The sequence below is a fragment of the Meleagris gallopavo genome, chromosome 2 (assembly GCF_905368555.1).
Source record: "Meleagris gallopavo chromosome 2, MGAL_WU_HG_1.1, whole genome shotgun sequence".
NCBI lineage: Eukaryota > Metazoa > Chordata > Aves > Galliformes > Phasianidae > Meleagris > Meleagris gallopavo.
Genome location: NC_139405.1, coordinates 48,553,003 through 48,580,855, shown reverse-complemented (window position 1 = coordinate 48,580,855; position 27,853 = coordinate 48,553,003). Strand labels below are relative to the sequence as shown.

Sequence of the window (27,853 nt, the reverse complement as noted above, 5' to 3'; positions counted from 1 at the left end):
CTTCTACATGTTCATTAGGACCTTTGTCATACTGTGGAAAAACTGAGCAACACACTGGCCTCTCTCTCTGCCTGTGCCCGAAAGGCTGCCAGCAAAGAAAAAGCTGCTCAGGAGGTTACAGCATTACAGCAGAGATATGAGAAGGTATTAGAAAATGCTAAAGAGAAACAAATGTTACTGGAGACTCTTCTGGTTCGATGGCAGAAGTAAGTAAGCTACTATGTCTGCTGTGATGGACACAGACTTTCCTGCAGTCAGTCTGTGAGACCAAGGGGAGGGCTTATTTTGGTAATGCTCCACACATGATTTTCTCAGGCAGGAGAAAGAGCTGTGTGCTTTCCAGATCTGGCTGGAAGGGTGTGAAGCTGCAGCCAGGCCTTCAGAGCAGTATGTTTCTGCTGACAGAGTTAAGCTGGAAGGTGAACTGCAATCACTGCAGGTATGTCTCAACGGAAAGACTGATACATTCCCCCACATTTCTGTAGCTTTTAAAGAATTCAGTTGCTCAACTGTCATCTGAAAAGTCACTTGATTCTGGGCTTTAAAAATGTGTTAGGGAAATATTGCACCACAAAGACAAGAAAATGACAGGAAGAATGTTATTTGCAAATATAGTATGCCTGCTCAAGAAAAAATTTGTTCTAACATATCCTATTATTTATCAAAGAGGGATATTGATCTGCTTCCCAGATGGTCATTTCTCTAGAGAAATTCCTTTATTAAGCAATTCTGCTCCCTTAGCCTCCTCTTCTCCAGGCTGATCAGTCCCAACTCTCTCACCCTCTCCTCATAGGAGAGATGCTCTTTTCCCTTGATAACTGTGGCCCTTTGTTGGATGCTCTCCAGAATGTTCATGTCTCTTGTCCTGGGGATTGCCCTGAACTGTTTGGTTTCAAAGTATTTTCCACATTCAAGAGAATTAAAACACCGTATTTTGCTGACAAGTTCTCCAGGAAATCTTCTCATTTTTAAAAGAGGTATATGCTAAATTTATACGTTTGTCTTGATACTGTAACTCCGTGAGAGAGAAATTCCCTTTTCAGATGAATATGTATGTAGCTCTCAAGACTCCTGCATTCAAATTAACACGTACAGGCATGAGAAGATGATTTAGCCCTGGATCTCTAATGCACTGTAACTACATATAATGATCTTCCACTAATGTTTAATATTTATGAGAGAAAGCAAGCATAACTGCTTTCCTCAAGTTTGGTTGAGTCAGCCACTGTACATATATTTTGTACATATATCTTCCTCCTAACAGACTATTCCCCCTTCACAAGCGTAGTTGTCTGCTTCTCCAGAAATGTTTGTGGGTCATATTCCAAATGAGTCATATGGGTAGGTGTAACGTTTTGTTCCTCGGTGCCAGGATGCTGTTGAACCTCCAAGTCAGAGCTCTGTAAAGACAATTATTAGAACCTTTCAGAGTCCATTCAGGCTAAAAAAGCCAGATCTGTAAAGCTCCACGAAGCCAAATGCACAGAAATAATCTTCTGTTCAGAAAAGAAACTCACTGCTATTTTGCATGCTCCGCTTTGTCATAAAGTATAAGAACAAAAAACGGCAGCAAAAAAAAAAAACAAAACCAAAAACCCAACAAAAACACTTTTGAAGAATCCCTCCTGAATCTCAATTAAAGATTTAGCTATATAAAGATATTGAGTACCCTCATGCTCTCATAGATCTCAGTTCCTCTAAGTACTTAGATGTACTTGTGCACTTCTCTCAAAGTGGTGTATTGGAAATCCTTAGCTATTTTTTAAATAATTATTGTTATTTGGCATAATATGATGTCATATTGAATAAAATGCTGTACATTCCATTGCTTTCCCAGGATTTGCGAGCAGATTTTGAATCTCATGCTTCCGTCTATGCGAGCCTATTGCAATTAAATGAGTCACTGTTCCCAACAGCTTCCAAACAGTGTGTGAAAGCAATAAAAGAAAAATGTAAAGAGCTGGATGAGAGGTGGAAAGCATTACCACAAACTATTGATAAAAGGTTTGTGCTTTAGAGTATTTTTTTATGTGTTAAATGAGAAATTCATATCCAAAATAAGAATTTCAATTTTGAAACCTATTTCTATAGTACAACCATTAAGAAAATAAATGTTAAAGGATTTAAGGGTGCCCTGTGCTTGCAGGAATGGAGCATGGCGAATCTCACAGATTTATCATGCTGTCTTTTGGCATAACCTCACCCTGCTTTTTGATAGATTTCTGTCACAAGGAGTATGAGGCAGGAAATGGGATTAATGTTTCGTTACCTCAATTATATGTTCCCAAGTAACTTCCTAAATTACTTACAGAATATGTAATATCTGCTCTTCATTTCTTAAGTTGTATTATTTACTTTGTGCAAAGCTATACTTTTGTCCTATAAGACCCATTTTGGATGTTTCATTTTCAGTAAATACTATAAATTCTCAATTGTTAGGCTTCTGGCTCATCTTTGACTCAGAAACGCTGCCTATTTTTTTGAAAACGTGTTATTATATATTTAGATTGTAGTTGATTGGTGATGAACATACACATTTTACTGTTTGCAAAGTGACTTAAATAACAGGCCCTGCTTGTTGGCATCTTTTAGATCCTTTATTAATACAATAATTTTACAGTTTAATAATTTTCTACGTATCATTTCATGTTGAAAATCATATAGAGAGATTTCTAAGGAAAGATGTGCAGTGGTCAAATAACAAGGGCCTTTTTAAGATCAAGATTTAGAAGTCTAGTTCTACTAGGTGCTGGACATATTCTTCCTCTCAACCTCCATTTATTTCAGTCCAAGTTGAGCATTCAGCCTACATTCTTGGACTTTTACCTCAAGTACAATGTTGCAGATAGCATAAACATTCTCTGAGGACTGAATTTTAGGTTGAATATCATTCTCTTTGCTAGGACTAACGTTATGAAGAGAAGTTGAAGGACTTACCTTGGTTGCTTAAAGGCCCTTCTAACAGTTGATATGAACAAAATGGTAGGAAAGGAAAGATAAACTGGTACTTCCCAGAAAAGTAATCAACAAAGCAGTCTTAGCATTTGTAATGTAGATTACTCTTTCCTTCCACCTGGCAGTGATATTTATGCTGTCCAGTTCACTGTGACTTTGATTATGAGCAATGATTTTTGTCAAGTGCTTTTGTGTTTACATCTGACATCTTATAGGATCAACTTCCTTCAGTCTCTTGTTGCTGAGCATGGACAGTTTGATGAACTCCTGTGCGGTTTTTCAGACTGGATTAAGCAGTTTCTTGCTCAACTACAATCCACTTCAGAGATAAACACAGCTGATCAAGAATTAGCTGCATCTCACAATAAGGTAAACTTCTGGATGTAAATTTTAAAGGCAGACAAATAGTACCATGCATATAGATAAATATAAATATTTACCTAAAACTATCATAATGTTATTTACCAGTCCTTGAAAGCCAATACTCTGTTGCAGTCACATACACATCATTTGACCAGACTGAAACAAAATTATAACTCTGAACTATGCTTTATGTAATCCATTAAATAGTATTTGTTTTACTTGCAAATTCAATAATAGAATGTTTTCCGAACCTTCAGTTACAAAAGGAAACCCAGCCCTCCTATTTTCTTTCTTTCCCATAGAACCATTCAATGGAAATTGAAAGTAAGAAACAGCAGTTACAAAATCTGAAGGACCTTGTAAATAAACTGTGTGTTTTCAGCTGTCCAGAGGACCAACAGATATTGCAAGGGAAAACTGAAGATTGCTTTCAGATCTTCCAGGAGGCAAATCAAATAACTAAACAAAGGCAAGAGGCTCTGGATCAGCTGCAGGTATTCCTGGAGCTCCATAATGCTGCATCAAGAGTGCTCCACCAGCTGAGGCAGACAGTGGAGAAAACAGGAAATATGGACAAAGCTAAATCAGAATTACTGGAGAAAGACCTCCATGATGTTATTCAGTCTCTTAACAAGCTGGAATCTATTGCCATCAGTTTGGATGGTTCACTTACCAAGGCCCAGTATCACTTAAAACATGGGATTTCTGAGCAGAGGACCTCCTGTAGGGCTGTGGTGGACCATCTGTACTTAGAACTGGAGGCAGTTCAAAACCTGCTGGGAACAAAACAGAGTGAGGCAGAAGCTCTTGCAACCTTGAGAAAATCTTTCATGGAACGTAAAGAAGAACTGTTGAAGAGTATTGAAGATACCGAGGAAAAGGCTGACAAGGAGGGCCTAAGAGAAGCAACATTGCAAGCCCTCCAGCAAAGGTAAAAACAATATTAATGCTTGATATTGGTACTTCTTTATGTGTGGATGGAGGAAGAACATGAGCACAACATTCAACAAATCCCTCAAATCTTTTATATTGAAAGAACAGAGAAGAAAATCTTTGTTGCAACACTTTATTTTGTTCCAAGGAATCCAAACTCCCAGCAGTCACTAGGAATCCCACACAAAATAGATGATTCTCTTCATTCAGAATTGAAGACTGCTGAATGAATCAAAACACTTACTGTAATAAAATACTAATCTAAATATTTTGTGGTTTCCAAATGACAGTGTGTGGTGAAGACATATGTATCTCTACAGATTTGTATAGCTGTATATGTATTAGAAAAATCAAACTGTGAGCCCAGTTGTATCAGGAAAAGAAAAAAAAGTAATATTTTATCTTCTGAAGATATTTTAGGAAATATTAGAAAAATGGAACTTTATGCACAATAACTCTAAGAGCAGCTATTTCTGTCTTCCTTACCCCTCTTTTTTTCTCACCTGAAAGGGAAAATGAATAAATTTGTAACCTGCATTTTAACTTACAGATTGAGGATCTTTAACCAGTTGGATGAAGACCTGAATTCTCACCAGCATGAACTCCAGTGGCTCATGGACAAAGCAAAGCAAATAGCCCAAAAAGATATAACTCTTGCTCCTGAAATTGACAAAGAGATTAATCATTTAGCATCGCTGTGGGAGGATACCAAGAAAGTTATACAGGAAAAGTAAGCAGTGAACAATGAACACGGAGAGGTTTCTTGTAGTGGGGAAAAGACCCATTTATCTGAGTCTAACTTCGTCTTGCCATATTAACTTGTACAAACACCAAGAATAAAATAAACATATTCTTCTATCCATTACCTGAACAGAAATAGGCTGTTCTGGGAAACAGGAGCTGAGGAAGGGAAGCCTGCTTTTAGCAGTGGATTATTTTGGTCTCAGTGCAACAGGGGAGTAGAATGTAATGTTTTAAACCTGAAGGCATGCACCCGACAATTGGAGTACTAAATGTTAATATTCTAAATGTTGCTAACTGTATGTATTTTCTTGGCTACTCCAAATGTGTTTCAGATTGCATTCTGATTCCCTCATGGTGAATTGCTCACCGTTGCTCACCATTGCTCACCATCTCATTCACCTTTCAGAAATGTGACAATGAATTGTGCTAACAGAGCTTTTTCTATTACAGAAAGGAACAGTCCTGCATTCTTATCGATCTGATAAAAGAATATCACAGCTTGAAGTCAACAGTGATGAAAGTCATAGACAGTGCTGACAGTGCTTCAGTGATAAAATCCATTTGGAAGGATCGTGAAGATTTCAGGCGAACTTTATCAAAGGTCACTAGATTTTTATTTGAGGGATTTAAATCATCTTTGACTTGAGATTAGCCTTAGGCCACCTTTAAAGTTCCTTGAATTTACTGTCAGTTCTTGATGTTCAGGATTTAAATTTTATTGATTCTGGTGAGGAAAGAATATATTCCTTTTTAGTGAGGTCCATGAAGGAATATTTGATTGTTGCTATTTTAACATTTTAGGACCTAAAAAAGCAAAATGTTAACAGATAGCAAAGGCATAAGTTATCTGCTCTTTATATAAAACATCTTATGAAGATATTTTGGTCATAGTACGAGAATGTATTTCAGTCAAAATACTTTAACTTTTTTTACATAGGGTAATTTGTTGGAATGGTCAATGAAAGAAAAAGGCTGACTGAAATACTATTGCAAAAAGTAGTGCCATTTCCTCAAACGCAGATCTGGCTCATGTCTGTCTCTTTCCTTAAAGATACTTATTTGAAGAGATATAATGTTGACACTGACCATTGAGCAAAGATAAGGAATCTGAATCCCTATATTCCATTCATTTCACTAAATCATGTTCTTAACATTATAAATCACTATCTAGCTTGTCAGGAACAAGTTTTGAGTTAAATTCTTTCCGTCGATTTGGAAAGTAATTTTATTTCAAAGCCTACTAAGCTCTTCATTAAAAATTCTTCAGTCACATGTCATTCTAAGTTGTGCATATTTACAGCATCTTTTTAATGGACATTTTAAGTAGAACTGCAAGAAGGAACATAGCTTGTCTGTCAAAGAAATACGTGTAAATTCATGCGATCTCACTCTTTAAAATGAAACTTTTGCTGTGGAGAATGCCTTACTACTGCAATGGCAGCCTAAACTAAACCTGAAATAGTTGGAGCATGATAAATATTTTGCACAATTTCTACCATAATAACCTAGGAATGGCCATATTGTGTCTCCAGATTAGTAGCTGATCTGTTATAAATATATATGAAATAGATCAGTGTTAGAGATATATATACACACACACACACATACGTGTATAGTTATATGTGAGACACTGAAATCCTTTTTCAGAATAACTCTTCCAGAAATGGGTGTTTTAAAGATTTCCTCAAGCCTAACACTGCATATGTAGTAGCTCTGAGGAAATAACTTTCCATGATTTTGTCTAATTCCTTTCTAAACATGTTTGTACTGAATTCTCCTGAGTATTCTGTACTGATATTATTTGTGGTTCTAAATTTTTTTTGTGACACCCTCTGTTTGCTCTGTCAGAATTCCAGAACTGACACTAACTACTGATAGAAATATTAAATATTCAGTGAGGTGTTCTTACTCTTCAATTTTAGATGTGTAGATTCTGAAGAATAAAAGAATACTTAAATAAAATTGTTTTCCTAAAGTCCTATTGATTGCTTGTTATTTAGCAGGAAAAATCTGAAATTTATTATTCCAATCTGTGTGATAATAATTGATCTTAAAAGAAAAATTCTAACATTTTATTATTTGTATATTGTGATATAATTAAGCATTACATAGCATTAGATAGTATTAGATAGCAAGCTGAATGAGAATCTTCAAATGTATAACATATGCCACAGCTTCAGAGATGATGTCTGGAGAACTGGATTTTTTCTTTCATTCTTCAACTCTTCCTTTAACAAGCACATATTTATCTCCACAGCACGAAGCTGCCAAGAATGATCTGAGTGATAAACAAAAAGACCTGGATACTTTTACCAATAAAGGAAAACATTTGTTAGCAGAACTGAAAAAAGTGCATAACTGCGAATGCACTGTGGTGAAAATGGATATGGACTCTACAGTGGACAAATGGTTGGATGTAAGAATCTGGTGTTTTTGCATAGAATACAGTTTATAAGTTGAACAAAGGTTGCAGTGCTTGTATTTTCTTAGGACTGAAAAGTGTAATTGTTTGGTAAAGTTTACTCTGTAAAGAGTTAATTGTAAGGTTTTTATACTCACTGTAGTCACAGTTGTGACATACTTTCCCTGTATTTAAAAAGTATGAGTGTAAATGTCATAGATTCATATATTTATAGATTTACTGAGTGTACGCTTACGAGTGTAAATTTGGATTGTATTCTTGCTGGTATATACTTCATTCAAGTAAATTGGACAAAATAAAAAGCAGTAATTCATAAAAAGCTGGACCATAAAAGATGTGCCTACAATGAGAGACAACATTATAGCAGCTAAACTAATATTTTACCTTTTCATATTTATACTGCTTTGTGCAAATTCTTATATCACATAAGAAAGGTAAGTATAGCTGTTTTAAAAAGTTTATTTGATTATAAAACTCAGCAAAAATCATAACGTTTTAGAAATAGACGCATGATTTTTGTTCATTCTATGATCCAGGAACTAAATTACAATTAGAATTCATAATTTAGAAATAACAGTAAGAGAAGAATTGTTTTGCCTAGGCTTTCTGATGTTCTCTGATGCACTTGTCTTACAATTGACTTCAAAAGAAAGAAATCTAAAAGTAATATTTGAATGATATTGATGTATTCCCCTTTCTTAAAAGGTGTCAGAAAGGATTGAAGACAACATACACCGACTGAATTTAGGTGTGTCTCTGTGGGATGACATCCTGAAAATTGCAGATGAAATGGATGGATGGTGCACAAACTGCATTTCTCATCTGAATGAAGGCATCAGCAACTTGAGTAACAGTCTGAGAATGGAGGTCATCCTGAAAGACTTTCAGGTGCTTACTCATAAACTGCCAATAAAAATGTTCGGGGTCAAACTCTCAGGTGATATCAGACACACAGATAATGCTGTGCTGTTGTAGACTAGCACATTCCCTATGCAAGCAGTGGTATCACTAATGCAGTGGCTAGCTGATGAGACTCCAACCTTTTCTGTAGCTGACTGGCTTCTAGCAGAAACCAGAACAGCACAGATCTTACTCCATCTAAGTTATTTTCACTCTAGCTCTGTAGAGTATGTGTTTTTATAACGTAAAAATTTTCAAAAAGCATGGCACTGGACTGAATTATGTTCCAGTAGAAACTGTTGGAAATTTTAGACTTTATCTGAAGTTAACCAAAGATCAATTTCTAAAATCTCAGCTCAGAATGTAGATTGTCCAGACTGTATTCTAAAAGTTAGAGTGGACTGAGGTACAGATTTTAATGTCAGTAACATGATGTCCTTCTTTCCTAATAGTGTTAAACACTTCCAGAAGTATAACAAGCATTCAAGAAGTGTTCTGCCAGTTCTGGCTTGAAATGTACAGCAGATCACCCATAGAAAGAGTATTATTCTACTTCATTTGAAATAATGTCCTTATGAAGAAGTGCTATAAGCACAACAGAAGATTAAATGGTACTAAATCAGGTTTTCTGAAGGACAAACATTGTCTAATATCTTTCTGATAGACATAACTGTTAAACTACCTAAATTAATTACCATTAAAATTGATTTGAAGTGAGAGCAGCCAACACCCAAAACCCAGATGTACCTGATTCAGAGGACCAGAATAGCAGAAGGACTGTGCATAGATTTGCAGTCATAGAATGCACAGTCCATAACACATTTTTTACGCTGTCTTTCACCAGGGCTATTTAGCAATCAGAAATAGATGAAGGTGGACAGAAAAAAATGAGCGTACTTCTCACACATTTCATAGCACTGCTCCATTTCTCAATTAGTCAGCTGTAATATGTTCCTAGCACAAAATACCACTGGCAGGTTCTTCTGGGGCCAGATGAACTTCTACCATTCCAGCACAGAAGTGAAGTAGTTTAATCCTGAAATCCATAGTCCAATTGTTTAATTGGAGCGTCCTGTTTTATTTTTATAGAAATGAAAGTCTGGGTAATCTGAACCCCCCCGATTCCTTGCCTAATACTTCAAAACTACAATTATACAAATTATGATTTTCTGTTTCACAATGCTATTACTTTTTTAATAAATACAATATTTCTTTATCATTTGGATTTATATGACTACAATAAATATAAGGTCCTGATGTGTGAACATGTATACAACAGCATTTTTAATTTAGCTCTTATTTTTAATTTTTGACATTTAGTTCTGCATCTATTTTTTTGAGCTCCATTCTCTTTAATTAAAACCAGATGAAATGTGTCATACTGTGCATGACATTAAGTGGATAACAACAACAGTAGATTTTTCCAGTGAAATAAACAATGACAATGCCATTTTTATTCAGCTTTATTATTCATGATATAAAACTATTAGAGCCTTTTAAATGTTGAAAATGTGTATGATTATTTAATAGAGAGGAAGAGATCTCTGAAGTAAGTCAAATGAAGGAAAAGAAATGGGAGTGTTTTAGTGAAGGAAACTAATAGAATTGTATTTGCTGTTAGTTGCTAAATATTGGTAGAATTAAAGGCAATATAGCAGTTAATAGAGCAGTCTTCTGAAGATTTTAAATCTTTTAGTATGGTACGAAACTTTGACTATATCTCTTTGACAGTCTCAAGTCAAGGATAAAGAACAGAAGTTGGAGCAGCTTAACTCTAAAATTTCAGAACTCAAAGAACTGACTCATAGTCAAGAGCCTCCTGCAGATCTCCAGGTAAAACAAAGTTCTTGTGATTCACAGACTGTTCAAATGGCTAAGAAGAAACTCCTTTTGAAATTTCTGCCTTTCCTGTACTGTCTTTTTCTTTGAAGGTGACAGATACAACACTTTCTATGGGCATCAGCTGTTGTATGTTTTTTTCTACGTTTCTTCATTTTAGACTTTTCTGAAAAAGAATGCCATGAAGTAATTGAATATTAGAGCTGTAAAAATATTTTTATCAAGGCAAAATTGAATAAGTACCTCAGAAGGTAGCTGAACAAATCTGATTCAGATTATCTCTACAATGTGCAACCTTAAGCCAAATAACTTCTGTGATTTCCACAGATATTTCCAGGAAAAATATCATAATAGATAATTACTTTTAAAATATGTATCAGATTTTAACTGAACATAATCTAACACTCATGTCTTGTCCATATTATGCAGTGATCATAAACATTAGCCTAAATTACTGAACAGAACCCTGCAGTCTGAATATGTTAAAATTGTGTGGAAATGCTTATGTTCTCCTAAAGGTTTCCTTTGTATGAGCGGTTCAGAAGCTTCAGGTTTAATCGTAATGTTTATAATAAACTGAATATCTGATCACTCATAACACAAAACCTAGAGCATGTTATTTTACAATATCTGAATATGCTGAATGTGATAAATACAATAAAATGTACATATATACAGTAGGATAGTTGTAGATATGAACTTATGAGTTTTTAGTTTACTTTTTATTGGTAAAATATGCACAACTAACATCTGCTAGAATTTTGTATTTTGCAGTGTTTAAACTTATTTATGGGCAATATTCTAACTGATTTTTTGTGTTGTTTTCAATCTTAATCTGCTTTACACTGAGGTTCATTAAACCTCAGAGCTCTTGTATCTCATTAATAGATATATCTTTTTACAGAGATAATTGTATTTATGTTAGCGGTATTCATACTCTTTATAAATGGCAAATTAGTAAAAGAAAGAAAGATCAGCTGTTTAATATTTCAGACATGGATAATAATTCAACAGCTTGCATTCTGGCTTTTCAGAAGTTAGGATCCCTTTTTTGGATCACTCTATATCTAAGACTTGATCCTGAATGGTCATTTTATATTTGTGTAAGCATATTTAGATATGGAACACATTATTAAAGTGTGTAACTTTCCTACCTTTTATTTTATTCAGTAGATTTTCACTTCTCATAATATGTATTTTTTTAATTTAAATGTTTTAAAAATTAACATTTTGCTTTTAGTTTATAGAATCAGATTTAAGGCAAAAACTGGAACATGCCAAAGAAATGTCACAGACAGCAAAAGAGACACTAAAAGATTTCAATACTCAGAAGATGCAGTTACAGAAGTTTATTGACAAGATGACACACTGGTTAACAGAAACGGAAGAGACACTTTTAAGATGCTCACGTAACCTGGACCCTGAAGCTCTAAATCTAGTAAAGGTCTGTGCTGAAGAAAATGAATATACTTTTTTCTTAATGAGATGAACTTTGTTTTTTGCTGGAATTTTTACTAGCTAGGTACAACAGTTAAGCTTTATATTTCATTTTCACTTGATAAAAAAAGTACATATCTTGCAGGTGTATTTGTGACAAACCATGCCGAGATTTTTTCCATTATGAGCTTCGGTTAATGCTGATATACTAGCCAATTCAAATTCAATCTGATGATGAATATTCCTCTCTAGTCCGACAAAAACTTCCTTTCATTCAAAAGTCCCAGCAAATTTCAATGTCATAGTGCATCTCAGGTGTAACTTCAAAGTGTGCTGAAAATTAGTATTGTTATTCAACATGCTTTGACACTTATTATTTTAAAAATAAAATATTAAGCCATGTGAAATAGCACTTTCATATTTCTGTGCTGACTCTTTAGTTTCAAGAATTCATCTCATTTAGAAAATTCAGGAGGCTTGATCCAGTACTTCTGTAACGCACCATAAAAGGAAAGAGCATAAAGGAGGAGAAAGAATGTTTGAGAAAGTAGAGGGCTCTATTGTTTCTTTACAGATGTCATATTTGTGTTATAACTTCATTTTCAGGAAACACAAAAAGACCTGCAGCTCCAGCAGAGCAGCATTGATTCAACCCGTGAGAACCTCAACAGGCTGTGTCGCAAGTACCATTCTGTAGAGCTAGAAACTCTTGGTGGCACTGTCACTTCATTATTAAAGAAGTATGAAGCTGTGAATCAGCTCTGTTCCAGAACACAGGCCAACATGCAAGAGTGCTTGGAAAAACATTTCCTCTGTGAGTCTTCAGGCTTGCTAACAAACCGTTAGCCCACAGTCATGAGTCATTCAGGAGCCTGCCTGAGTTTCCAGTGATGTCATTTGCAATTATAACGTTATTTTTGTATGCAGCCTTTCAAAAAGTTAACAAATTGTCATTTCCCATTTGTTATGAAACCAAGCGTTTTACAAAAACAGAATTCAACTTAAAATATTTCTGAAAGGCAAGTTTACTTTTCTTCAATACCTATGTATGTTGCTGCTTCATATTCTCAGATTCTCCTGTTTTAGTATTCATCTCTACTACACACAGACACTTTGAGTATTCGCCAGCTGGAGATTTATTTAACTAAATTGAGATAGTAAGTCCCCATCTGAAGAAGTTACTGGGCTTCCTGACAAATCATTGAAGAGAAGCAGGCAATTTTATATCTTAGATATTAAGATACTAACCCAGATGTTTATCTAACATTAAATTGGAATAAATAGCAGCCTGGAATTGTCTGTCTTTCCCATCAACTATAAAGAGAAGCCCAGTGTGACTGTTCCAGTGGATGTTTTGTGAACTGAATTCTGCTACCCAAGGTCACTGAAGACAGTGAGGTTCATCCTTTTAGCTTTTACACGTGGGACCAGAAGGATAAATTAAGTGGGAAAGACAGCTGGATCAACAGTATTGTGATAAAGATGCTTCGTAAAAAAAATATTATCTTTATTCTTTTTTATTAACATAGATTCTATGCAAGAATTCCAGGAATGGTTTTCTGATGTGAAGGCTGCAGTAAAAGAATTATCTGACAGGTCTGGAGATAGCAAAGCCATAGAGGCAAAGCTGCATGATTTGCAGGTATAGTTAACAAATCAAAAACCAGTAATAAGTGATATAACTATATATATATATTGAATTTTATCTCTTAAATAATTTGTAGAAACCATCGTACTCACTGGTTTTATTTCTGAAAAATAATATAAGAATAGATCAACACAGCAATGCATACTGTAGAGGAAATACAGTAGAAATTGTTTACTGTTCTGAAAGATCAGACAAAAGTTTATGTATAACTGAATCATTCTTATTTGTGATTTTTATTGTTTTGTTTTGTTTGTTTTGCATTCTTTTTTTTCTCTTCCTTTTCCTATTCTTTCTATACCTACTACTTCAGATGAACACCGTTGTGTCAAATATAGTCTGTATTGATTTTTTGTTGGGACAGAGAACAGAGCAGACAGCTAATGTAAACAGCTATATAACATAATATATAATATTTATATTTATATAATATAAATACAATATTTTTAAATATAATATATAAACAGCTAATGCAATTTTTAAAATACCTATTATTTTCAGCTTACTTCAGAGAAGACTTGTAGCACCCTTAAAAACACTTTATTTGAACTCTCTACTTGGAATTTTTTCCTCACAAGACATGGTTCTCAGCTTATTAAAATCTAACCGCTTCTAATATAGATTTTGCTTGCCTTCATTAAGTCTTGAAAGTTTAAACAGTGTTCTTTCATCACACAGAGTGTGCTCGATTCTCTTAGTGAGGGGCAAAACAAGTTAGATGCTGCCTGCAAGGAAGGAGAAAACTTGTACACTTGCTTACCTCAACCAGTTGTGATCCATATTCAGGAGCAAGTAGCAAAGACTAATCAGAACTTCAAAGAATTCCTCAGTCAGTGTCTGAATGATAAGCAGGCCCTGGAAGCTTGTGCCTCATACCTGGGAAGGTGAGTTGCAGGTAGACTGCATGAAATTTTCAAGCTGTAGAAATACAATTGCAATTTCCTGTAATTCTAATACTATTTGTTCTTTTTCTTTGGAAATATTTAACAGCAAACAAAAAACAGGTCATATAAGAGGAAGAATTGTGTAGCTCGTGATCCCAAGAAAATAGTTGAAATCTAAGTAATTTAAATACAATTTCCTGGAATGAAAAGATGTCATGAATTTTCAGGTTCTGCCCCGATGTTTGACGATAGTGTGTGCTTTCTACACAACATATGCCTGTCCTATACCATTCCAAATGAACATATTTCCCAAAAAGCTAGTAAGAAAACATTAATTTAGCATTTTTAATTGGAATTTTGAGAGTTCAAATGCTTTTAAGTATAATTAGATTCAAAACTGCTGCTAGCTGAAAGCAAAGTTAGTGTAGCAATAATGGGTAAGAGATCAAGATGAGATGATTTGCCTTCATATAAGTAAAAAGTTTACAAACATGGACGTGGGTGCAGAGCATATTGAGTTGAGTTCTGAACACTCCAGATTCCAGTTATATTTTGTCAGTGAAGTTGAAAACACAAAACTTCAGGTATTGTATGTGTCAGTACTGAGTAAAAGCCCATTTTCACCTGTTTGTTCATTTGTCTCGGGCAATATCATTATAAGGATTTGGGAAATTTTTTCTCTTTTACTGTCTTTATTGAGCCTAGTAGTAAATAAAAGTACTGTCACTTTAAATTTTGAAGGCTACTTTTCTCATGCAGTTCCCATGATTTTCCTGAACGTTTTTAGAGAGTTGCTGAATATTTTTAGATTACTAGTCACTGTGGAATTATGTTTTGTACAACTCCTATTCGCTAAGAATGAAATTGATACCTAGCTTTGTTTTCTCAGTCTTGTGGATATTGAAAGAATTGAGTTAACTTCTTACTAACTTCACTCCCCTCAAGAAATTACTTTAATGGAATATTTATCTATTCTGTAGCTTTGAAGAACAACACAAGAAACTCAGCCTGTGGATACATGACATGGAAGAAAGAATGAGCACAGAAGCATTAGGAGAGATCAAAGAGCTTATTCCTGAGAAGAAAAAGGAAGTGCAGAAAGTAGAAAAGTTTCTGGAAGAGTTACTGGCTTCAAGGTACATTTCTTAATATACTCTTACTTTATCTTCTGTTAAAAACATATAGTAGAAGGAATAGTAAAAACACAACTTATATCCATTTATAAAATTTTCTTTCTTTCTGTCCTGTGAAATTCATATCTGACTAGATTAGTTGGACCTGATCTAGTTGAATTTGTATTCAGAGCTCAAATAGCATCCACATCGGCAGTGAAATATTTCTAGAATTCAGACGTAGCCAGTGGGTAATGAAGTAATTGCCATTTTTAGTATACTGTGGTTTTTCAAACTTTTTAAAATTGCTATTAGGTTTGTCAAGATATAAAAGAAATAGCAGTAAAATAGTTCACGTGGTAGTCAAGTAGTTCATACCTCACAACATGCTAAAAGGAAGCACTTGGTCACAATCTGCCTACTTGAGCCTGATGTAAGACATTTTGGTCTGATGTAAATTTGTGTAATCATAGGATATCCAAAAGTTTGAGGCTGTGTAAGGACAGAGTTTTAATCCTTTTTACTGAGCCTTCTACCCAACCCAATTCAGTATCTAATCCTGGGCAAATGGCCTGACCTTTCCATCGTGCGTTCCCACTTGTCAAAGCTATGAACTGCTGAGAAGCTTTGGAAGTGCAGAAAGGTAGTAGCTCATGCAGAACTGGAAGTCTGAGAACCATAAAGAAAATAAGTTAGCTTTTTGTTTAAATGTGCAAAAGAAAGATTTCAGTATCATAATTTGGAGCATCAAAATCCACAATAAACTGCCCTATTCACAAGTAAATATATGAATCAGTATATAATATTTCTTTTAAATCTCTCCCAACTACTTTTTCTGTTAACTAGGATCTCTAACACTGGTGGAGTATGTGATTATGTGAACAGTCTTCGTAACTTCTCATAGTTGCTATAAAAATGTCATATGCTTTTTGAAATAGATTTGCAATCTCAATTCTTTCTTTCAGGGAATCTTGTGAAAAGCTGGCCCAAATTGCACAGGCTTTAAATGAGGAAGGACATGGGGCAGGAAGGGAAGTGCGCCTGGCCTCTCAACATCTCACCAATTATCAAAACATGGTCAAAACTGTCAAGGAGAAGCTGCAAACATGTCAACTTGCACTGCAAGAGCACCTCACTTTGGAGGAAGCACTACAGAGCATGTGGTCATGGGTGAAAGAGGTTCAAGAAAAACTGGCCTCGGCTGAGAGTACAGTTGGTAGCAAAGCCACGCTAGAGCAACGTCTGACACAAATTCAGGTAAAGAATGGTAGGACTGGACTTTATGTATCATCACATCAAGATTAAAACCATGTGAGGGCCACATCAATGGAAGAGGAGTGGTTTTGTATTGTATTTTTACACTGTTATGAAGAAGATGATTTGAATTTAAAACCACCTTAAACTGGGAGATGCAATGTAAGAAACAGGAAGAAGTTTAATGGGGAGGAATGTGAGGTATTACATTTAAAGAGGAATAACCAACTATGGAAGTGTGTATTCAGATTCAAAAGCTGTCTAATGGAGAAAGCCTTGAAACTATTCACCTAGAAAGCCTGTGGCATATATATATTACAGGAGGTTTTCGAGAACAGGCTAGATAGACATCAGTTGGAAAGATCATCAATAAAGAGCACCATGGGCTCTTGAGACTTAGTCAGGCTGTGTGTTGCTGTCTTTCTGTGCAGTGCTTGACCTACTCATTATCTGCTGCAATGTAAGCAATATTTTAGGATGACTAATTTTAGTGAAATACCTGTGTAGCTGTGGGGAAAACTGCCAGATCCCTTGCATATAATAAGGGATACACACGTAGAAAAACAGGAATTCATACTGGACATACTTGTCAAGGGTAAATGAGTTCAGAAATTGTGTCCTTTGCTGGAAGAATAACAGCCTTCAGCTGTCAGCAGATTGCACTTAACATTTTGATTTATTTTGCTCCACAGGAGATACTCTTACTCAAAGGAGATGGTGAAGTTAAGCTGAACATGGCTATTGGCAAAGGAGAACAAGCGCTTAGAAGCAGCAATGAGGAAGGACAAAAGATGATACAAATAGAGCTGCAAAGACTAAAGGATGTATGGAATGACATCATCAGCACATCCATGAGCTGGCAGAGGTAAAACTCACTGAAAAACACAGGTCAAACCCTGACACCTCGCTTAGAACCAAAAAGTAGTACCTTACAGCACACAGGAGTCCACTCTTTTATCTACCAGGACCGCTAGGTCTTTCTCTGTAGGGCTGCTCTCAAGGATTGTTCCTCCCAGTTGCTTTAAGGTTTTATTCTAACTTCACCCGATTTATGTCATAAAATATTGTGTATATTAGGGGAGACTATCATACTTTGAATGAAATCCTTACCATAGTCATAACTCCTGCTAAGTCCAATGGAATCAGAAATGCATTCCTCAGTACAAGTCCCAGAGAGACTGGGAGATCTGCTAGGAGGAGCAATATATAAAGAAAGGTGTATATATATATATATATATAAATAATAATTATTAATAATAATTATTTATTTATTATTAATGGTAAATATATATATTATTAATGGGACAATGGACTATATATAACTGACTTATTCTTCAAAAAGTCACTGGAATACCATTTAATAGTCTTCAATAAAAATAGTCTTTAATAAAACTTCACGTTTTATTGCTGTGATCATAATACGCTTCACTAATGCTCTATGTTTTACTTTGCTACGCAGACAATGAAATACATATTTCAATAGTGTGAGACAGATATGTTGCTCATGTAACCTGTACTAGAGAAGCAGTTGTATCAGGTTATATGTAGCAGCCCAAAGAACACAGAAATTCTAGAATATCTTGGATTTAAGCTGATACAGAAAACTAAAACAAGATGGAGGAAAAAGCATATTCTAAACATATTATAGATGACTACACAGTGTAACAAGGTATAAACAGATTTTTTTGTTTAGACCTTACGAAAGTTCTCATCTGTACTGCATATGTTTCTTTTAATGTAAGCTGCTTAGAGTCCCTCATCAGCCAGTGGAATGAATATTTGGAAAGGAAAAGCCAGATGGAGCAGTGGTTAGAGAAATTGGATCACAAAGTGGAACAGCCTTTAGAACCACAGTTAGGTCTGAAGGAGAAGTTTGCACAGCTGGACTACTTCCAGGCTATTGTTTCTGAAATAGAGGACCACTCTGGTGATTTGCAGCAACTTGTTGAAAAAACTGCAGAACTTTACAAAAAAACTGAGGATGATTCTTTTGGAGCAGCAGCTCAAGAAGAACTAAAAACACAGTTTAATGACATCACAACCGTAGCCAAGGTAAGATAAAGGAAAAGGCTTCCATTTCAGGTAAAATTTTTAAACAACTGTATATAAGGCTAAAATTTTGATTTTTCTTCATTTTATAGTGCCTGAAAGACAGAATGCATTTGAAAAGTCTTGCCTTTTGTTATAGTTGTATCTAATAAACATGTTGTGTGTAGTTTACTAAAAATTCACTGGAATGCAAAAAGATATTGGAAATTGAAACTGGTACGGTTATGATTTTTGGAACATTGAAGGGCATATATTCCTAGTTTAACATATACAATAATAGTTTCACGTATGCACTAATACTTTGGATAGTCTTCCAGATTTATTTTCATCTAGTTCTTTTTTTTTTTTCTTTTCATTCCTAGCACACATTAACCTAGAAAGATAAAAATGGAATGTCTCCTTGAGCAGAAAACATGATCAGAAAGAGAAATATCTTTCTGAAGAAAGAAATATATATGCTAGTATTTTGTGTTATTTCAAGTCATTAATCACTGCAGTTGTTATACAGGAACGCTATTTGATTTCTAAGGAAAGATAGAGCAGCTCATGGAGCCCTTCCACCATGAAAGTCAAAATGGTAACAGTAGTTCTGAGATGGTTTGCATCTTCACATCAGCATCTTTACACCAGCAGGAGGCCACATAATAAGAAACAAATGTTGCTGTGAGACTAAAGTAAACAATATATACACCTTTAGCAATCTGATGGGAAGTATTGTCTGGGTTTTCATGTATTGAGACTATTCCTCATGTCCTACATCAAAGTAATATGCTGTCTGTAGAATAAAGAAATCCAAAGTAAAAAGAAAAATCAGTAGACCTAACGAGTTATAGATAGGAAGAAACATTAAATTTAGAACACATGAATTTGCTTGTTTAGAAAAAATCTGTGGTTTTTTTTTTTTTTTTTTTTTTTTTTTTAATAACGTAGATAGGAAAGTCATAAAGTGGAATCCTGTTGTTTGCTTCTCTCTTTTTCACTTTAATTTCTGGGGTAAAATTTCTCTTGTTTATAATTACTATCTAATCGTACACTGACAGGTTTTTTCTATGATGAACTTTTGCATTCTTTACTCTTTCCAGTTGGAAAAAACAAATCTTATTTGTAGAGAGTTAGCACACTTTCATGCTTGTCTAACTGCTTCTTTCAGTGGTATTGAAGTTGGAACAATACAAAAATTGACCCACTAAAATTGTTTAAACTTGTGTGCAAAGAAAGCATCACAAGTTAGCATGGCAGTGTTCTCCTAAAATCTATATACATCAATAAATTTAATTTCTTGGGCAATTTTCCTTATTCCCCAAAATTAAAATAAAAATCTTACGTGTGGGTATAAGAACAGATTATTTTTCTTTCAACAAATATTACTTGTCTTAACTGGACTAGAGTCTTCCAGATGGACTAACTGTCTGGGAATAGCTGTACACATTTTGTTCTACAAAACAGGCCAGATGTGGACAAGAAATTTTATACAGACTTTGAAGTCTTCTTCTGGAAGGATGCTCAAGCTGATGGCAGAATGTTCTTTAAATCTATCTAAACCAGGATACAATCTAGAGAATTGCTGGGACGGCTGACAATCAGAGGTCAAAGATGCACCCAGGGAAAAAAAAAAGCTGTACCAGAGAAGCTCCAAGAATTTGCATTGTTCCTCTCTACTGAAAGCATTAAGGATATTCTCACACCTGTATTTCTGTTACAGCAGGCAGGCAAGAGATAGAGGAGTTTTCTGTTAAACATATGGGAAATCGTAAACCAACCAGTTAGATATTAACAACTACCTTTAGGCAAATGGCATTCAGCTGTGGTTTCTTGAGAAATGCTCAAACAGAAAGAGCTGAAAAGCTGGCCAAGGGGTGTCACTCTGCCAGTTTCAAGGGAGACCCTATGGGGAACTGCAGTCTCTTGAGCATGGCTGAAGTCACTGGAGGGCTGCACTCAATAATGAAATTGGAGGGCAGTATTGGATAAATATAGATTGCAGTGTGGTATCTGGAAAGCATAACTTTAACAAACTGTTGCGGTTTAATTGGCAGGCAGGTGATCACCACACAGTCATTCAGTCACTCATCCTCCTCTTAGTGGGATGGAAAAGAAAGTTGAGGGGAAAAAAGCAAACTAGAAATGGTGGATTGAGATAGAAATTACTTTCTAAGATGGGGGATGGGGGGGAGGGAAGGAAAAAAAAAAAGGATAACAGTTATAATATATTTTATTATATATATTATGTTATATTATATAACAAAACAAGTGATGCACAAACAATTGCTCACCACACAACATCCAACACCTAGCCAGTCCTGAGGCAGCAGCTGCCTGCCTGGCCAGTTTCTCACCATTTCAGTTTTTCTCTGCATGATTCTGGTTCTGTCCCCTCCCAGCAGCTTGTGCCCTTTCACCCCTCCTCACTGACAGTACAGCATGAGAAGTTATGTCCTTGGCTCTGTACAGCACTGCTCTGCAAAGACTAAAAACATTGGTTTGTTATCAGTATTGTTTTTCCCCTGAAGCCAAGCCATAGCATCAAACCAGACACTATGAAGGAAAAATCAACTAAGTCTCAGCTGAAACCAGAACACAAATATATATGCTGGACTAATATTAAAATGCCAATAAGCACATTACAAAAAAAAAAAAAAAAAAAAAAAAAAAAGTGATAGAGTGGGTTTTGGGTTTTCCAAAAGCTTTTGACAAGGTTCCACAAAAAAGGCTATATGAGAAAGCGAGAAAGGTAAGCTACCACAGCATTGGAAGAAAGGTCTTTGATGGATTAAAAATTTATTCCAGTGTAGGAAGAAAAGGTTAGTGGTTGTTTCTGAATTGAGAAGAGTTAACTCTAGGATTCTCCAAGAAACTACATGGGAACTAGTTTTGTTTAACTTCTTTGTTGGTGATCTGGAAAAGGGTGTGCAGAGTGACTCTTGCAAATAATATTCAGTCATCTTGGACAGTCCAATGACAATTCCAAAAGAACTGTCAAAAATATGAGCATGTGGGCAAAGAGGTACCTTTACCTCTTGCATGGTATATGCCATGCTGGCATTCATTGTCTTGTCTACACCATGTTTATCGTAGGTGTACTTCAATTAATATAAATATAAGGCAGTATCAGTAGGGGGATAAAAATATCTGAAACTTGATTGCATGATTCTGAATTCAGAACTTGCACTTAAAATCCAAGGGACCATTTTTTGTGATTTATTTTGTAAATTGAATTGTTATGAGAAGAGCATGTAGGGGTGGGATTCATTTTTTTGAAGTGAAGAGAGCTGAGGGAGAAATGCAGTTACAGGTTATAATGAACATAATGGTTATACAAAAATTTTAGTCACCAAATCCAACTGTTTCAAAAGGTGTTTATTAAACCTAGTAGATTTTTTTAATTTTTTTTTAAGTGATATCTCTACTATTTAAAGTAGAGATAAGCAAACTTCTATAATCTGCTGCTATCAGATTATTATCAGTTTTAAAAAGGAGATGGGCAAAGCAACTGACAATATATTTACAAACACACACTGAAGAAAAGAAGTAGGCATGAACTTTTTTATGTTCTTAATCTAGTAATTGTAAATGCCACGGAAGTATAAGAGAAACTGCCCACATTTGTTTGCAAGGTTTGTGTGTTATCCATAAATAACACTGTGAAGAATATTTGGCTGGTTGAGTCAGTAGTCAGACCCAGCAGAGCACTTCTCATGTGCTGAGTATGTGATGCAGGTATCTCTACTTTGCTTGCATCAGAACACATACTATGTCTCCTCCTGCCAATCTGCGGCTGTGCTGTGTTTCTGGTGGCTGTCTGTCCTCTGCTCTGTGGAGAATGGAGACTATAAAATGTTGTAAATTCATCATCTGTGGGGCAGCAGTATCCCACAGCAGCACAAGGCCACCAAGCTGGGAAAAGAGTTGGTGCCACACAGAGAGGATGGGAGAAGACTGGCCTGATGATATGCCAGGAAAAGCTGCTGCTCCCTTTTCCACTTCCTGTGATGGCAGGACTTACTGACAAGTTTGTAGTCTTTTCTCTGGGAGAGAGTAGTACTGACCGAAACTGGTAGAAGCCGGTGCCACGAGAGGAGACCTACTCAAACTGTTCTTTCCCTCCATGCTCTTGCTCTAGCGGTGTTATAGTTTGGTACAAATAAAGTAAATAAGGTGCGTATTTGCCTACCACGGGGCTCTTTTACTGCCTTAAGATGATGTTTATTTTTTTTTAAGTCAGGCACATGTGAACATTTTCTTACATGTTTGTTGCATCAAAAGCATAAAGATGTGTGAAAACTTCGAGGATTAACTTTAGGTCATGTTGTTTAGTTATAACCATCAAGGAAACATTCCAAGAAATTATGATGATTATTTTCAGAAGGAAAGCAAAGCTCAATATTCTAATTAATTTTGAAAATCGTTATTTGAATGTTGAGTTATTCAAAATTAAAAATAACTTCTGTTTAATTCATAACTGTTTGAAATGAGCTTAAGGACACTTAGGTCTAGATCTATGTATTCACCCAGGACTGAAAGCTATTGAAAGCCTTATGATTAGCTCAGGTTACTTTTGATAAACATTTCTGAGAGTTAGTTCTTATGAATTTAGTAACAAATCAACATAGTGAGACTCAAGGCCAGTCTAGACCAGAACACTATTTCATCTGATTATAATTCAGTAAACAGGCCCCACTTGAAGATTACGTTAAAATATTGATGTGGAACCATGCTATCATTGCATGTTTGTGTCAGGGAAAGAGTCCTCTAAAGGTACAAAAAAGATGACTTAGGGGTGGCCACTATTTCTGATGTGATGGCTAAAACAAAACTTGGCACCCTAAACATCTGTTGCACTTTTAAACAGCAGAACTCTTCATTTGCAATGCTCATATGGGAGGACTCTGTGACTCTGCTTAATACATATGGAGACTTTCTTCTAAATAAGAGCTGTGTTTCTGCCAGCATTCCTGCCTAGACAAATCTAAACCAAAACTTGTTCCTTGTAGCACAATGTAGACCAGCTCTCTATACCATTAAAATCTGGACAAAAGCCAGGAAAGTGTTTAAGTACATTAATTATTTTTTTTTTTTCCTTCTAAACAATAGGAGAAAATGAAGAAAGTGGAAGATATCGTGAAGGATCATTTGTTATACCTCGATGCAGTGCATGAATTCACAGACTGGCTCCATTCTGCAAAGGAAGAGCTGCACCGCTGGTCAGATGCAACTGGAGATACATCAGTAATACAGAAGAAGTTGGCCAAAATCAATGTAAGAAATGTTTGCAACCATGATTTCATCTGTGATTCAGAACCTATTATCCAGAGTATTCAAAAATGCAATCTTGTTCTTTGTTTATTTGAAGTGGAAATTATATCTCAGTGAGCTGAAAACACACTTTCTAAGCTATGATGTGTTATTGTCTCCCTTCCTTAGCTTTACTAAGCTAATGTAGTGAAAGCACAAACAGACCTGAGTTAGCCACCCCATACATGGAAACGGTTTTCAATAGTGGAAGCACAGAAGCACAAAAGATTGTGACTTAACTGATTAACGAGCTCTGCCCCATCCTCGTCCTTAAAACTGCTGTCTCTTTAAGTACAGCTGCTGAATCAAAGAAAAAAGAACCTTTTGTGATTTGCATGAACTGGAGATGCATGAAATAGTGTAACTCCCTAAACATACTGGAAGCGTATGGGTTGCCTCTCTATATGTATTCTCCTTACCCTCCCATCTCAATGTGTCCATCCATTCCTAGGCATTTGACAGAGAGCAAGTTATGCATTTCTGAATGTAGCATTCAAGCAGAATTCGTGCTTTGTTTATTCCTGATGTTTACATTATCCTAGCAGTGTTTTAGCCTGATCCTACTCAAGAGTGGGCCAGTGAACAGACTAGAGGAGGCTACAGGACAGCCAGGTTAACTTACAAACACACCTCTTGATTCTCTTGGATAGTTTCTAGCCTCCTTTGTGCTCAAGTTCCCCACGTATAATATGAGAAAGGGAGGAGACAGTAGTTCCTAGTTCATATCACTAACAAGAGAATAAATATTACTTTAGCACATAGTGACTGGGATAATACTTGTATTTTCCAAGTGTGAAATCTGAAAACTGTCAAATTCTCATGTAGCTTGTGTAAGGCTGAAACAGTCCACTGTAGAAAGCATTCAGAAAGAAACAACCAAAAGCATAAAGCCACATGTGCAACCAATTATGGCACATCACAGATCACAAGTAGGCTGCTGAATGCTTTTTCTGAGCAGCACAGCTTTGTACTTAAAACTGGCACCAACAGCTCTGTACCGGTATTCCTTGTGTAAAACATCACAAAACAGTTATTTTCTGCGTCTTAACCTGAGCAGTATTTCTCAGTATCTAAACCACAGTTATTCCTCCTCTAAGCTTATGGAGCTTTCAGAAGAGCTTTGCAATCAGCACACAGCACATACCCGCTCCTGACTGCGCTTTAGCCTCGCGCCGCGCCGCTCCGCACGCAGCATGGCTGTTCCCGAAGCGGTGCTGCTGCAACGGCAGCTCGGAGCAGCTCGCGGCCTGCACTGCAGCTGCCCCACGCGTGGCGGGTCCCCTTCCCAGCTGTGGCCTGTTACCATGGCGATGTTGCTTTGCAGGAGCTGGTAGATTCTCGCCAGATCGGCGCGGGCCGCCTCGGCCGAGTGGAGACGCTAGCTCCCGCAGCGAAGCGCAGCACGAGTGCCGGCGGGTGCCAGCTCCTCGCTGCTGAGATGCAGGCCCTGCAGTTGGACTGGAAGCAGTGGGAAGAAAGCGCTTTCCAGAGCCAGCGCAGCCTGCGGGACATGCTGAGCCAGATGGCCGTGTCGGAGCAGGAGTTCGCCACGCAAGTTGCGCGGCTGGAGGAGGCCGTGCAGCGGTTCGGCGGGCTGCTGGCTGCCTGGTCGCAGAGCCTGACTCCTCTCGACAGCCGTCACACCGACACCGAGATCGTGGAGAGCTGGCGCAAGGAGAAAGTAAGCTCGCTTCTCTTTTCCAAGCGGTTTTCGGGTTGTAAATATACAGTGACTGACGACAAGCAACTTCTGCCCAGTGGCGCAGTCCAGGAATGGGAGAAGTAGCAAATAATACAATGCATTTGTGAAAATTTCTCTAAAAAATTCCAACTTTCCAAGCTTTTCTGTAACTGTATTCAAAACAAGCAGTGTTTACAGAAAATGTTTATTTGGTGTCTGCTGTACAAGGCTTAGCAAGTGCTGCCTGGAGCTTAGACATTAACAATTGGGCTTGGCTGCAGGAAAATGAAGGAACTGCCTCTGAACTTCTCCTCAGGCTGCTCAGCATTGCAAGCCAAGTCTGCGATTGGGAAAATATGAGGCATTTCCTACATGCTGAGCAGCAGCGGGAATGATTTCTTTCTTACTTACAATTTGTCCCACATGTGTTGAGTTTATACATTCCGTTTCTTGAACTGTCCTTCACGTTATGCATGTTAAGATCTTGTCCTGTATTTGAAGTTGTATTGGAAACCGGCATACTTGTTGACTGCTTTGCTGTGGAATGTAGTGGAATTCAGAGAAACAGAGACGCAGTTCCTCTTTATTTTGCTCTTCTAGCAAATATTCCACAGGTAAATACAACACACACACAAATGTGTATTCGTAATATTCAAGATACTTACATGTATGTATCTTGATTCATATGAAACACAGATGTAAAGATACACAGTACCTTATCCTTCCCTTCTTGTGTTACAACAGAGTACCTTCAGTAAAAGTTACTTTATGCTTGCTTTCTGTCCCCTTCACTGAAGAAACGGTCAAAAAGTCCCAGAACAACTTCTATTTAAGCTGAGATTATAAATCTTCTCCTCTAGAGTCTGTGCCAAGTTATTTCTATGGCTTTCTCTTTCACAGAATTCAAAGATTTATGCCTTCGTGCAAGTACATAACTGTAGAAGTAATAGAGTTAAAAAAGGAAAATAGGACATGAAATTATCAGCAAGAAACATCTGTAATTATCAGACCATTATTTTTTTTTTTCCCAATAAGTGGAGTAACTGTTCATAAGACATTATTTTACTAGTACTGTATATGCTATGAATGTACTGTCACTCTTTGTAAAGCTCATTACTTAGATTCTGAAGTTATAATCTTAGAATAAGGAGAAGAATGCAGAGTAAATACAAGATGTGCTATGTGCAACCCTACTATATAAAATTATATAATTTGAGGAAATGTTGTCAGGACAGTAGTCCTTCAATTTCTGAACCAAGAAAATGGGTCCTATTGTGAATGTGAAACAGCATTGCAGCGTTCTCTTTCCATTGTCTCACTGCAATTCTGTTGTCATGTAAACCAAGGCCACAAGTTAAAAATGCATTTCCTAATTCTCAGGTTCAGCAGGCTCACTGTTATTTTGTACTCAATCTCTGTTCCTTTTAGATATGTGCAGTATAACAGCACTAGATCTGGAATTTGAAATTCAGCAAATTATTTTGATAATTGTTGGATTTGACGTTAAATCCAGGTCACTGGAACAGTGCTAACAGTCCTAATGTGTTTTCACTTTTGATTTATGTAAGTGGGTATCTGTTTATTGTAGAGTTAGTTAACACTTTACAGTGAAAAATACTCTTTGTGGCAAATGATATTACAAATTTAAGAGACAAAAAGTATTTTCAGAACCTTTGCTGTTTTTTTACGTATTTAATTTGTGGCTTTCCTAGACATTCAATTTTGTGCTGATAGATAATCGCGAACCATTTACTATGTATATTTTCAGTCATCCTTTTGTACAGATTCAGAAACACAACTGAGAACTTCCTTGCCCCACTTCTTTTGTCTTCTTTCTAATCCATCTTCACTTACATGTGATCAGTTTTTTACAACTATACATCCATTTCTTTCAGATCGGACCTTAGATTTAGCCAAAGTGTCAAACTGATCTCTGCATGCCAAATGCTCTGGTTTGCCTGCAGTGCAGAATTTTTGCTGCAGTGAATGTAACTAGCTAGAAGATTTTTTTTTTTTTTCTCTCTGTTAGTTTAAGAAGAATTCCCAAATAATCTCATTTGCAATGAGACAAGGAGCCAAGTCTACATTGCTAGTTATGTTGGAGTAGCTGGCAGTGTTCCACAGTGGAGAACACAGAATCCCAGTATGTCAGGGATTGGACTTTGAAAGATCTTCTAGTCCAATTCCTCTGCTGGAGCAGGAACACCTAGATCAGGTTACACAGGAACACAACTGAGTGGATTTGAATGTCTCCAGAGAAGGAGACCCCACAACCTCTCTGGGCAGCCTGTTCCAGTGTTCTGTCACCCTCCCTGTAAAGAAGTTGTTTTTCTCATGTTTATG

The 27,853-nt window shown here is 36.3% G+C and overlaps 1 protein-coding gene and 1 long non-coding RNA gene across 10 annotated transcripts in view; one reads left to right on the top strand and one right to left on the bottom strand.

Annotated features, from left to right (window-relative positions):
- SYNE1 (spectrin repeat containing nuclear envelope protein 1) overlaps positions 1-27,853 on the top strand; it is a 295,330-nt gene that overhangs the window by 110,172 nt on the left and 157,305 nt on the right. For all 9 annotated transcript variants that reach the window (XM_085217048.1, XM_085217047.1, XM_085217052.1 and 6 more), the window contains exons 35-54: positions 19-206; positions 316-439; positions 1,838-2,004; positions 3,171-3,324; positions 3,621-4,249; positions 4,802-4,981; positions 5,446-5,596; positions 7,253-7,411; positions 8,123-8,305; positions 10,049-10,150; positions 11,397-11,600; positions 12,200-12,407; positions 13,123-13,235; positions 13,917-14,122; positions 15,103-15,258; positions 16,200-16,491; positions 17,181-17,353; positions 18,231-18,540; positions 23,629-23,793; positions 25,154-25,510. In XM_085217048.1, the coding sequence (XP_085073174.1) occupies positions 19-206; positions 316-439; positions 1,838-2,004; positions 3,171-3,324; positions 3,621-4,249; positions 4,802-4,981; positions 5,446-5,596; positions 7,253-7,411; positions 8,123-8,305; positions 10,049-10,150; positions 11,397-11,600; positions 12,200-12,407; positions 13,123-13,235; positions 13,917-14,122; positions 15,103-15,258; positions 16,200-16,491; positions 17,181-17,353; positions 18,231-18,540; positions 23,629-23,793; positions 25,154-25,510 (4,221 nt within the window). The remainder of the gene's footprint in view (positions 1-18; positions 207-315; positions 440-1,837; positions 2,005-3,170; positions 3,325-3,620; positions 4,250-4,801; positions 4,982-5,445; positions 5,597-7,252; positions 7,412-8,122; positions 8,306-10,048; positions 10,151-11,396; positions 11,601-12,199; positions 12,408-13,122; positions 13,236-13,916; positions 14,123-15,102; positions 15,259-16,199; positions 16,492-17,180; positions 17,354-18,230; positions 18,541-23,628; positions 23,794-25,153; positions 25,511-27,853) is intronic.
- LOC104909719 (uncharacterized) lies at positions 175-26,357 on the bottom strand. The gene is made up of 6 exons (XR_014881326.1): positions 24,974-26,357; positions 13,999-14,156; positions 9,215-9,353; positions 4,800-4,911; positions 3,992-4,091; positions 175-1,400 (listed from the first exon to the last, which is right to left on the bottom strand). It is a non-coding gene; the product is annotated as an uncharacterized LOC104909719 (long non-coding RNA).